Below are 12,909 nucleotides of genomic sequence, written 5' to 3'. Positions count from 1 at the left end.
CGTTTTGAGCGTTCATTAAAATAATACACATGGCGCGTTTAAAAAAACAAAACAAAAAGTTGATGAGTGGTAATTTGTAAGTGGTATCAATAAGTTCTATTAATTGTTGGTTAACATGATTTATTGAACAAAAATTATGTATATACTTTAATTTTAGAGGAGTATTTAACTAATTTATGTTCGTATATAATAAAAATGCCTTTCACGGCGGCAGTTGGAAATTTGTTGGTGCGTCGAAATAATGCTCCACAAAGTACTAGTTCGTCCAGCTCAGATGAAGAATGGAATACAATTTTACAAAAATATAATCGTGAAAAACGAAAACTTAGACCAAGTATTATTGATTACGATAATGTAATTACTCGTTTTTCAGATGAAAAATTTAAAAGTCATTTCAGGTAAATTATTTTTTATCACTTAATACACTATAGATTTTGAAAATTTTACTCATGGAATTCTTTATTGATCTCTCTAGACTTTCAAGATGTACATTAAATTATTTATATGAGCTGATACAAGAAGATTCAGTCTGACGTGTTCCCGGATGTCCTACAATTCCTTCCCGTCATCAATTGATGATAGCTCTTTGGAAAATGGCCATAACAGATTCTTATAGCTTAATTTTTTTTAAATCAACCATTTTAGTATTATATACCATAATTCACAAGTATAAAATTAAACCCTTTTTTTATTTAACGCACGTTCAGCATCTGCAGGAGAAAGTTTGAGATCCACAACAGTATCTCGTTCGGCACAATAGAACGATATTGTTGTTGTCGCCATGTTTGCTGCTATTAGTTTTAAAAATTGTGCTCAGTTTCTCAAAACGCTCACATCGACCCACCTTTTAAGATGAGTCGTCGTGAGCTAGGCGTGAGCATAAGTAATGACGTCATTAATGACGTTTTCGCCGCGACCACAAAGATCGCGGTCGCCATGTGGAACGCCTGAATGAGTATTTTAGGCGTTGTTAACGCTTAGTGGAACGCACAGTTTATAGTTCATCCAGTTGGCAACACTGCAAATGAGAGCTAGAAAACAAGAAAAAGGTTGTTTGTTGAAAACATATCGTATGTATTTAAAGATAATGGCTACTGATGATTGTATTATTAAGAGAGAGCTTGAATTTGTTGAGGATGAAGTGGTTTTTGAAACAAATATCATGAAATGTGAAACTGAAATGGTCTGTGAATCTGGAAAATATGATATGTTTGGTGGTGAAATTGGTACCCATAACCTCGAAGAAAAATGTTATATAGATCAAATTAAAAGTGAAAGTTTACTTGATGTTTACCATGAACCCATATCAGAAAAATGTATAGAAAAAATAAGTGAAGGCCCTCAAAATAAATTCCTTGAAATACAGGTTAAGAGAGAGCTTGAATCTGTTGAGGATGAAGTGGTTTTTGAAACAATTTTCATGAAATGTGAAACAAGTGAAACTGAAATGTTCCGTGAATCTGGAGAATATGATATGTTTGGTATTGAAATGGTTACCCATAACCTCGAAGAAAAATATGATATAGATCAGATTAAAAAAGAAGGTGTCATTGATGTTTACCATGAACCCAAATCAGAAAAATGTATAGAAGAAATGAGTGAAGGCCCTCAAAATAAGTTCCTTGAAATACAGGGTAAGATATGACTCGTGATTCAAAACCCACATTTTGCTTCACCACAGGTACTATAGTTTGATGAAGGTTGTTTGGCATTCAGGATTTTCCAATATCATTCAATATGATCAGGTGGTTTCAATTTTATTGCTAATTTTTTGTTGTTATGATACCCACACCCATTCTTTTTCATTCATTATGCTTTTTGATTTTGATTTGATAGCAGTTGATATGTTCATTACGTCTCAACTGACAAAATCTTCACAATCACATCTCACCCTTCTGTGAAAAGCTTGTACCATTTGTAAACATTTTTCTGACTCAAGAGTACAATCAGCGTATGCCACTGTCAACATTTCACACATTCGTATTCTCTTTGTTGTTAATACTTTTAGTATCGAAAAATAGTAGGATATTTACAAAGGTATCTTCCTCTGATCTGCATTCCTGTGAGGAGAGTTCAACTGTTCATCCGTCCGTACAGTTCTGGATTTGATGTATATAGTACATCCAATTGTATATAAAAGTTTCTAACTTAGTTGAAAGATTTAGTTTTAATCGTCTCCTGATGATGTTAACTTGTTTAGCGAAACGCACGCAGAGAGAGAGGGTGCTCTAGTTATAGTGTTTGAGAACCAGTTCTACCTATCAATCAAAATAGTGACATAATAATCAATTACGAAAAATCTCCTCAGTATTACACGAGTGTGAAGGTAGCCACGGATTTCTAGCCATGGGTTTGTAGCGAGAGCTTATGCATACGGGGGTCAGCGATACCCAAAATGTGTTGAAAATTGGAGAACAACTACGACTTTGTTCAATAATTATTGAAAATTTACTACAGAATGTTCTTCAAGAAATGAATATTGATTCATTATATTGATGAGAGGATCGACCTGTATCTCCAGGCAGAAAACCTACCCCCTCACACCCTTATATACTTTGAAAATAAAATTCAATAACTCCATCAGAATATTCATGGATGGGTTTTTTTCCATGATTACATTACTATGAAAGGTGCTGAATGAGATCTATATCTCAGAATATATTGCCGGGCAGAAAAACAACCCCTACACACCCTTATATGCTTTAAAAATGAAATAAATTGATCCCATCAAAATATTCGTGGATGGGATTTTTTTTGCATAATTACATACTATGAGAGGTGCTGAATGAGACCTGTATCTCAGAATAATTTGCCGGGCAGAAAAACAACCCCCACGCACCCTTATGTTCTTTGAAGAAAGAAAGAAAGAAGAAATAGTTTTATTCATCACTAAAATTTTCACACATACATAATTACAAGACTAAATACGTGAGAAAACTTATTGGACTAGTCAAAAGTAAAACGCTAAAAGCAAAACAAAAATGTTTGATCTTGAACAAACTTAAAAGAGAAGACTACGTGTATAAAATAAACTATAGTCCGTTCATAATTTGTCGATAGCACAAAATGAGGGCCCAAGTCATAAAACGGTTGTAAAACTCGTAAAATCATAGGCGGAGGTTCCTGAGGTGTTTATTCATTAAATATAAAGCTTCAGTTTATATTCGAAACTTGCCTTGAAAGGGTGAAGTTGTTACGAACGAAAATAACTTTTGGTTTAGTACATTTTTTAATCGCATTTAATTTACGGCTCGTTGGTGTTTCGGCGTCTACGGCAGTAATTTACGTCTCTAATATTTATTTTGCGAATTTTGTGCAGTGCGTGAGTAACTTTTTTTCATATTCCTACAAACATATACGTACCTTTCGTTCCTGCTTGTTCTGTTTGATTGCTTGCGATGGCTTCGTCATCATCATCAACATCATCAAGTTTTACACCGGTACTGTTGCGTACAGTCAGTAAGTCTGTCTATTCACCAAGAGAGAAGACTATTGTTTTGAACGTTCACAATGCTCTGGTTTCTCAGAATCCCACAAACACTGTTCAGAACATAATCAAGAGTTGTGCCAACATGACGGGCGTAGGGGAGTCAACAATATATAGGTTCCTATCAGAAAGAAAAAAAAAAGGTATAGCTAACCCAAATACAAACGAGGGGGAGAAAACCTATTGAAATTGATGAATTTGCCAAAAATGGTATTCGAAGGAAAATTCACGAATTTTTTTACAAAAAAGAAATACCCAACTTAAACAAAATTTTACAAGAAGTTAGAGACGACCCGGATTTGCCTCATGTCGGACGAAACAAATTGTGGCAAGTTTTAAAAGAATTAAATTTCCGGTGGGAGAAATCAGACCGAAAATCACTTTTGATTGACCGAGAAGAGATAATATGTTGGAGAAGAAAGTATCTAAGATCTATACGAAAATTTCGGGCTGAAGGAAGGCCAATTTACTATCAGGACGAAACGTGGGTAAACGCAGGTCATACTCTCACAAAAATTTGGACAGATAAAAATATATCAAGCTCCAGGCAAGCCTTTATGGAAGGTTGGTCTACTGGTATTTCCCCACCCTCTGGTAAAGGCAGTAGATTAATAGTTTCTCACATTGGCAGTGAAAAAGGATTTGCTAAGCATGGTTTGTTGGAATTTGAATCCAAAAGCACAAAAGACTATCACGAGGAGATGACAGCTGATGTTTTCGAAGAGTATTTTGAGCAGATGATTGAACATATACCACCAAACTCAATTATAGTATTAGATAATGCACCTTATCATTCACGAGTAGTTGAAAGACTTCCAACGACTGCGTGGAAGAAACAGGATATCATTGACTGGCTGCGGAATAAGTCCCTGCCTTACGAAGATGGAATGGTTAAAGCAGAACTTTTAAAAATTGCCCGGCAACACAAATCTAAGTTCAAGAAATACATAGTTGACAAAATGGCGGAAAGACGAAACATCACAGTCCTTAGACTTCCACCCTACCACTGCGAATTAAATCCAATTGAACTTATTTGGGCACAAATGAAAAGCTATGTGGCTAGAAAAAATACGTCATATAAAATACAAGCTGTACGTGAATTGTTATATGAGTCTTTACAACATATTACAGAACAAAATTGGCGAGATGCAGTAAGACATGCAATAGAAGAAGAACAAAAAATGTGGGATCTTGACAATATAATTGATGCGACTGTAGAGACACAACCGCTAATTATTAACCTGCAAGACGACTCGGATTCCGAAGATGATCCTGTTTATTTTGAATTTGAATAGTTTTGTAAGTAATCGTAGTTTATATCATTTAAAAATAGGTATTAATTAAATAAATGTATCTTTTACAAATTGCAAGTAACTTATTATTTTTGAATAAAATAAAGAAATTTTTTTAAAATAAAAATACAGTTTACAGTACCTACAGTTTAAGAATATTATATTTATTTATTTAAAGTAACTAATGTTTTAATCATATACTCTACGACACTGGTCACTCATTTCCACTCAAAATACCTACATAATCGGATTAAAAGTTTTATAGCTGTATTGTATTTCTTCAGATACAAGGTGGGTTAGTCGAAAACATGTTAAACTGCCAGTTTTAGTTTGGTTTTTGTTATTATATCATATTAGCTGTCCTCTCTGTATTTCAGTTCTCTAATGAGGGTCAAACTTGCAGTGAGCTATCAACAAATTATGAACGGACTATAAGTCATTTATCTAAGCACTAAAAGCAAGAAATTCATCAATACTGTAGAAGCAGTTATCCAACAAGAACTCATATAGTTCATTCCTCATTACAGTTCTACTTTTATTGATCCCTATAAAAGTTGTTATTTTATTGAAACATTTAATACCGAAGTATTTTGGGGAATTTTGACTCACACTCAAGCGAGAGTAGGGGTGGTATAAAGTATGTTCACCCCGAGCAGCGTAATTATGTATATCAGAGTTTTTTGGATATAGGTGTTTATTTTCATAGATAAATAACACTAGCTGTAATATGTATAAGCACGGCAATGGTAGGATGTTGAATTTTTTTAACAGTGGTTTACAAGAGTCCAGTGGACGAGACTTGTCCATACAGCGAATGACTCTTTTCTGAACCTTAAAAATGCGGTCAGTATATGCAGAGTTACCCCAGAAGATCAATCCATACTGTAGTCTTGATTGTACCACTCCATGATACATGAGTTTTATAACTTCTGTAGAGACAGTGTCTCGCAGATTCCGAATTGCATAGTTTGCACTGCCAACCTTTACACATAAACTGTCGATATGTGCCTCCCATGTTAGCTTTGAAAATAAAATTCAATATCCCCATCAAAATATTCGTTATTTATATATATATATATATATATATATATATATATATATATATATATATATATATATATATATATATATATATATATATATATATATATATATATACAGGCTGATTCACGGTGGATGGCACATTAGACGTTTCTGGTGAACCAGACAACGGATCACTTTGAAAATTTAATGGAGGGCATATTCGGACATTCTCTAGCCAACTAAAATATTTTCGACAATGCGGTGTTGCCGCTTCTATTAGAAAGCAGTAGCAACTTTGATTTTTCAAATGGAACACTCTGTATATAATATTATTTTTGGAATCTCCAACAATTGCCCGACAACTTTTCTTGATATTTCCCTATACCTATCTGTTACCGTTTTCGAAATAAAAATTAATTTCAATTTTTTTCTTCGAAAATCATGACTTCTAAAAATGCCGATATCTTTTAGTTAAGAAGTACTATGATATCGAAATTGGAGTTAGGTGATACTTGGACACTTCCCACACGTCAGCCTAATCTCCGTTACTTCAATACAGAGTGGTAAAAAAATACAGTTTTTTCGTTTGCTTGAAAAAGTTGCTGAAATTTGATTATTTTAAATGGAACACCCTGTATATTATTGAAAATTCGGAAAGCTGCTGAAATTTGCTTTCTTTCTATGTATATCATACCTATACCTAACTAGTCAAGTTTCGGACTTATGAACATTTATTTGTGAAAATGTCCCTTCAGAATGGTATTTCCATTCGGTATTTGGTAAGCAGGCCATGATTACTATTTGACAGTAGCGTTGTGACATTCTCCTAATAATATCGACATTTTCGTCACTTCAGAAGTTGCAAATACCTTCAAAACGATGGAACAAAACTATTCAAACGAAGTTCTTATGAATTTGTTTATTATTTTTGGACAGTGTGACAAAATTATCAGCAGAACATGTAGAAAGTTCAATGAAATGTATCCGAATCTACCGCCAATGAACCTCAAGAAATTTATACGAATTCAGAACAATTTCAATGCATTTGGATCAACTTTAAAAGCACCAAGAAACTTGCCTCGACCCGTAACTTTCGAAGACAACCAGATTAATGTCTTAGCATATTTTCACGCATTTCCCGAGTCATCGATAAGAAGTGCTAAAGAAGATTTGGGTATAAAATATTCATCGGTTCAAAGAATCTTGCGAAGACATAAAATGCATGATTATAAATTCACCAAAATTCAAGCAATGAAGCCTCAAGATCCTCAACAGAGAGTAGAATTTTGTGAAATGTTGTTGACACGCATTCAAGAAGATCCACTTTTTTTAAATAAAATTATTTGGACTGATGAATCGAAATTTTCGAGAGAAGGGATTTTCTATAGAAAAAATCGTCATTATTGGTCCAGTGAAAATCCTTACGTCACAAAAGAAGCCGGATTTCAAGAAAAATTTAGTTTTAATGTCTTCTGCATGTTGATGGACAACAAATTGAGGTACGTGATATACGAGGAGTCATTAACATCCAGAAGCTACCTGAATATTTTGGAGAATACTGTAGACAGTTTCGTGGATAATCTGCCACTCGAAGATTATCGAAACTGTTGGTACCAACTAGACGGAGCTCCTGCACATTGCACAAGAGAAGTGAGCGCAGAACTGGATAGACTATTTGACGATCGGTGGATGAGGCGCTTGGGACCATGGAATTGGCCAGCGAGATCACCCGATCTTAATGCATTAGATTTTTATTTGTGGGGAATGTTTAAAGAAAAAGTTTACAAAATACCCGTGCGTTCGAGAGATGAATTGTTAGAAAGGATTGCCCAAACATTTGAAGATTTGGATCCCAATGAAATCAGATCTGCCACCACGAAAGCAGTCAACACCCGCATTTTAAAGTGCTTGGAAGTGAACGGCCAGCGATTCGAACATATTTTGAAATATTCCACATGATTGTTTTACTTTTTTATAATTATTCATATCAATATTTCAAATTTCAAGTTTCTTGGTGCTTTTTTAAAGTTTATCCAAACATATTGAAATTTCAGGAGGACTTTCTTTCAGTTTGTGTCTGAAAGTTACTTCTTTGCATGATCTACACATCCATGTATAGAGTTACTTATTTTCAAATTGATTAATCCTTCCTTTCTTTGGAAGATTCTCTCATCCATTTTTTTGTATCAGATGGAGTAGTAGAAAGCCAAAAACTTTCTTTCCCAAAAAAAAAAAAAAAATTAATCACTCCTAAAAATATAACCCTTTCAAATCAAATATTGAAAATTTTCTGAATTCGTATAAATTTCTTGAGGTTCATTGGCGGTAGATTCGGATACATTTCATTGAACTTTCTACATGTTCTGCTGATAATTTTGTCACACTGTCCAAAAATAATAAACAAATTCATAAGAACTTCGTTTGAATAGTTTTGTTCCATCGTTTTGAAGGTATTTGCAACTTCTGAAGTGACGAAAATGTCGATATTATTAGGAGAATGTCACAACGCTACTGTCAAATAGTAATCATGGCCTGCTTACCAAATACCGAATGGAAATACCATTCTGAAGGGACATTTTCACAAATAAATGTTCATAAGTCCGAAACTTGACTAGTTAGGTATAGGTATGATATACATAGAAAGAAAGCAAATTTCAGTAGCTTTCCGAATTTTCAATAATATACAGGGTGTTCCATTTAAAATAATCAAATTTCAGCAACTTTTTCAAGCAAACGAAAAAATTGTATTTTTTTACCACCCTGTATTGAAGTAACGGAGATTAGGCTGACGTGTGGGAAGTGTCCAAGTATCACCTAACTCCAAACCAAATTTCGATATCATAGTACTTCTTAACTAAAAGATATCGGCATTTTTAGAAGTCATGATTTTTGAAGAAAAAAATTGAAATTAATTTTTATTTCGAAAACGGTAACAGATAGGTATAGGGAAATATCAAGAAAAGTTGTCGGGCAATTGTTGGAGATTCCAAAAAAAATATTATATACAGAGTGTTCCATTTGAAAAATCAAAGTTGCTACTGCTTTCTAATAGAAGCTGCAACACCGCATTGTCGAAAATATTTTAGTTGGCTAGAGAATGTCCGAATATGCCCTCCATTAAATTTTCAAAGTGATCCGTTGTCTGGTTCACCAGAAACGTCTAATGTGCCATCCACCGTGAATCAGCCTGTATTGATCCCAGATATAATCAAATTTCGAATGAGGCCGACCTTTATAGAGAAAAATTCAAATTTTTTTTACAAAATTATGTAAAGATTACGAACAAATGTTTACAACTTGAAATGTGTACATTGAAAACTGAAAGTATACTTTATATCAGACAAAAAAATGGATATAACTGCGAAGTGTACGTGTTGTATTTTTTCAGTCAGGAATGACCTAATGAGAATACATAGTTTCAGAAAATCTAAATCAAAAAGATTTTTGTGTAATATGTGGATTCACCATTGTACGAACTCTGAACACCAATTGCAAAACATGTCAAAGATATTTTCACAACTCCTGTGACAGTTTTGTAAATCATAAATGTTTGCTGTGCAATATTTTTCTTACTGCCACATAATCAATTTCAAGTTTAAGTGAATCTAAAACTATTATACTTCTAGAACGATACAAACTTTAAATTTATTTTGGTCCTAAGATGCTTTTCATTTTCTATTGTTTACAGAAGTTATATAAGCCTTGTCATTTCAAATTTTTCTTTTATATTTTCACCATACATTACAGTCTTTAATTTCAACGAAGAAGCTAAAAGTTACTTTTGTTAAAACTTCTAATATATATTATTATTTATATGCTCAGTTATATATTCAAGAGATTTATTCAATTTATTATCTGAAGTTATTTTATTTTCAAAGCATAAATAAGAGTGCTTGGGAGTTGTTTTTCTGCTCGGCAAAATATTTCAACTTGTGGAACTCATTCTATATGCCAAATTAAATTCATTCAAAGAAACAAATCCCCATCCGTGAAATATTTGAAGAAATTATGGGTTTTTCTTCAAGAATTATAATATATGGGTTGGGGGTTGATTTTCTCCCCGATGAAATATTTCAACATATGGGTTTTTTCTGAATGCTCAAATGAATATATTCGAATGAAAAAGACCCCATTTACGAATTATTTGAAGGGATTATGGATTTTTCTTTGAGGTCATTGAGTAAAGTCATTGCTGGCCACGAATTTTATTCCCAATTTGGGGTCTCGCGCGGCGCTTCGACAAATCCATGGCTAGAACTCGTGGCTGCTTTCACACTGATCCAATTCTGCCTATCAATCAAAATAGTCAATAATAAGTTACAAAAAAATCTCCTCAGTAGAAATAATTCATTTTCCCTTGAATTTTTTTACAATTTATTTTTAAATTTCTAATCAAATTTTGAATTTTTCATTCATGAAACCTCAAGAAAGAAAAAAATATTATGAATAAATATACTTTAATATAATATTAATTTGTTTGATTGTTTGGATTAAAATAGTTGGTTTAATTATATGTTGGAATCTTAATGACCAGTAAATAGTTTGTGTATATAAATATACATTTCCTCATTTCATGAACAGTTAAAAAAACTTGATTTATATAAATTTATGGACGGTTCCAGACACATTACAGAACAATCAATAACTTTGTTTCACAAACTTATTAGTGGTTATAAACTATTTAGATAGTAGAGCCCCAAAAGGTTTCCCTTTTTTGGGGGTAAAATTGACAGTGAATAAGTGAAATATGAATATTATTTTGAAACAGATAATTGTATATAAACTTTAATTTTTTCACAGATTTGGGGTATATTGTTGTTAAAATAGAGGATGAAACAGTCACCAAGAAGAAAGAAGAGAGCTTCAATGATAAGAAGTCATCAGCGTTATGTCAAAAGGAGTTTGGCATTGCAAACGATCCTATTGTGAAACCATATCAGTGCAAAATCTGCTTGAAGTCATTTATTCAAAATAGTAGTTTGAAAACACATGAAAGAACTCATACTGGAAAAAAATCATTTCAATGTAAAGTCTGCTTGAAGTCATTTCTTCACAGTGCTAATTTGAACATGCACGAAAGAATCCATACTGGTGAGAAGCCATTTCAGTGTAAAATCTGCTTGAAGTCATTCAACCAAAGTAGTAGTTTGAAAACACATGAAAGAACTCATACTGGAAAAAAATCATTTCACTGTAAAGTCTGCTCAAAGTCATTTCTTCACAATGCTAATTTGAAAATGCACGAAAGAACCCATACTGGTGAAAAGCGATTTCAGTGTAAAATCTGCTTGAATTCATTCACTCAAAGTAGTACTTTGAAAACACATGAAAGAACTCATACTGGAAAAAAACCATTTCAGTGTAAAGTCTGCTTGAAGTCATTTCTTCACAGTGCTAATTTGAAAATGCACGAACGAATCCATACTGGTGAAAAACCATTTCAGTGTAAAATCTGCTTGAAGTCATTCAATCAAAGTAGTAGTTTGAAAACACATGAAAGAACGCATACTGGAAAAAAATCATTTCACTGTAAAGTCTGCTCAAAGTCATTTCTTCACAGTACTAGTTTGAGAATGCACGAAAGAACCCATACTGGTGAAAAGCGATTTCAGTGTAAAATCTGCTTGAATTCATTCACTCAAAGTAGTACTTTGAAAACACATGAAAGAATTCATACTGGAAAAAAATCATTTCAGTGTAAAGTCTGCTCGAAGTCATTTTTTCAAAGTGGTAATTTGAAAATGCACGAAAGAACCCATACTGGTGAAAAGCCATTTCAGTGTGAAATCTGCTTGAAGTCATTTAATCAAAGTAGTAGTTTGAAAACACATGAAAGAACTCATACTGCTCAAAGTCATTTCATCACAGTGCTAATTTGAAAATGCACTAAAGATCCCATACTGGTGAAAAGCCATTTCAGTGTAAAATCTGCTTGAAGTCATTTACTCAAAGTAGTTTGAAAACACATGAAAGAACTAATATATTTAAAAATCTGTTTAAAATCTGTTTTTCCGTTAATCAGCTGTCGCCCCCATAGGTACGACAACTCTCAGAAGTTGAGAAACTTGTGCGAGCTAAGGACTAACGAGGTCTTACCTTTTAACGTGTGATTCCTAACACGGTTGCAGAATCATTCCAGCTTCAACCAGATAAATTCTATCAAGAAAAATATCTGGTCGAGGCGGGAATCGAACCCACGATCTTCCGATATACTGGATACTGGAAAAAAATCATTTCAGTGCTCGAAGTCATTTGTTCAGAGTACTCATTTGAAATCTCATGAAAGAACACATTCATAATGCTTCATTTTTTACAGAACGTATACTGAGAAAAACCCATTTCGGCATTAATTCAAGTTGAAGTCTTTGAAAACTTAAAATCAGAAAAAATATTTCTTTGTGCAAAGTTATCTTTTGATAATTTCTTTTTTGGTATCAAAAATCGTGAAGTTGATGAAATAAATTTATTATCTCAAAATATAAAATTAATAATAATATCTTTATTTTTCAATCCTCGGTAGAGTAGAGTACAGTAGAGTTTATTCTCTTGTGTGACAATTAAAAAAATTGTATACAGTCGTCAAAAAAATAGTAAAAGGAAAATTTTGTACTTGCAGAAACAAATTTTAAGCTATTTAAAATGTAAAATAAAGTTATATATATATATATATATATATATATATATATATATATATATATATATATATATATATATATATATATATATATATATATATATATACAAAAATAACCTATGTAAAATAGTAGGAGAACTTAGTTATAATACATTACTGTTACTTAGTCATGTTCCATTAAAGAAGTGTATAAACTCTTCACTTTTATAAAACACATTTTCTTCAAGAAAACTTTTTACCCTTTTAGCAAATTTAAAGTCCAGTATTAATACTCCTCTGTTTAACTGATTATCATTTACAATTATTCAATAGTAAATACATTATAAACAAGCAAATATAACTAAATAATGATACTTAAATTACACACATTATGAAGGTAACATTAAACAGATTGAATTAAAAGTGATATATTTTTGAGAGAGATTAATTTCTGGGAAAGATTTTGGCCTTCTACTTCTCCATCTTTATACAAA

The 12,909-nt window shown here is 32.5% G+C and overlaps 1 protein-coding gene across 1 annotated transcript; it reads left to right on the top strand.

Annotated features, from left to right (window-relative positions):
• The first annotated feature begins 1,039 nt into the window (after positions 1 to 1,039).
• Positions 1,040 to 12,475, top strand: LOC141483260 (uncharacterized). Its single transcript, XM_074177748.1, has 2 exons — positions 1,040 to 1,634; positions 10,603 to 12,475. Exons 1-2 carry the CDS (start codon positions 1,073 to 1,075, stop codon positions 11,679 to 11,681), a joined length of 1,641 nt encoding a protein of 546 aa, XP_074033849.1. The 5' UTR covers positions 1,040 to 1,072; the 3' UTR covers positions 11,682 to 12,475.
• The last annotated feature ends 434 nt before the right edge of the window (positions 12,476 to 12,909 follow it).

Source organism: Leptinotarsa decemlineata, unplaced genomic scaffold, assembly GCF_025532065.1.
Source record: "Leptinotarsa decemlineata unplaced genomic scaffold, Ldec_3_MD MMD2_tig00003192_RagTag_RagTag, whole genome shotgun sequence".
NCBI lineage: Eukaryota > Metazoa > Arthropoda > Insecta > Coleoptera > Chrysomelidae > Leptinotarsa > Leptinotarsa decemlineata.
This window is presented reverse-complemented; position numbering and strand designations above follow the sequence as displayed.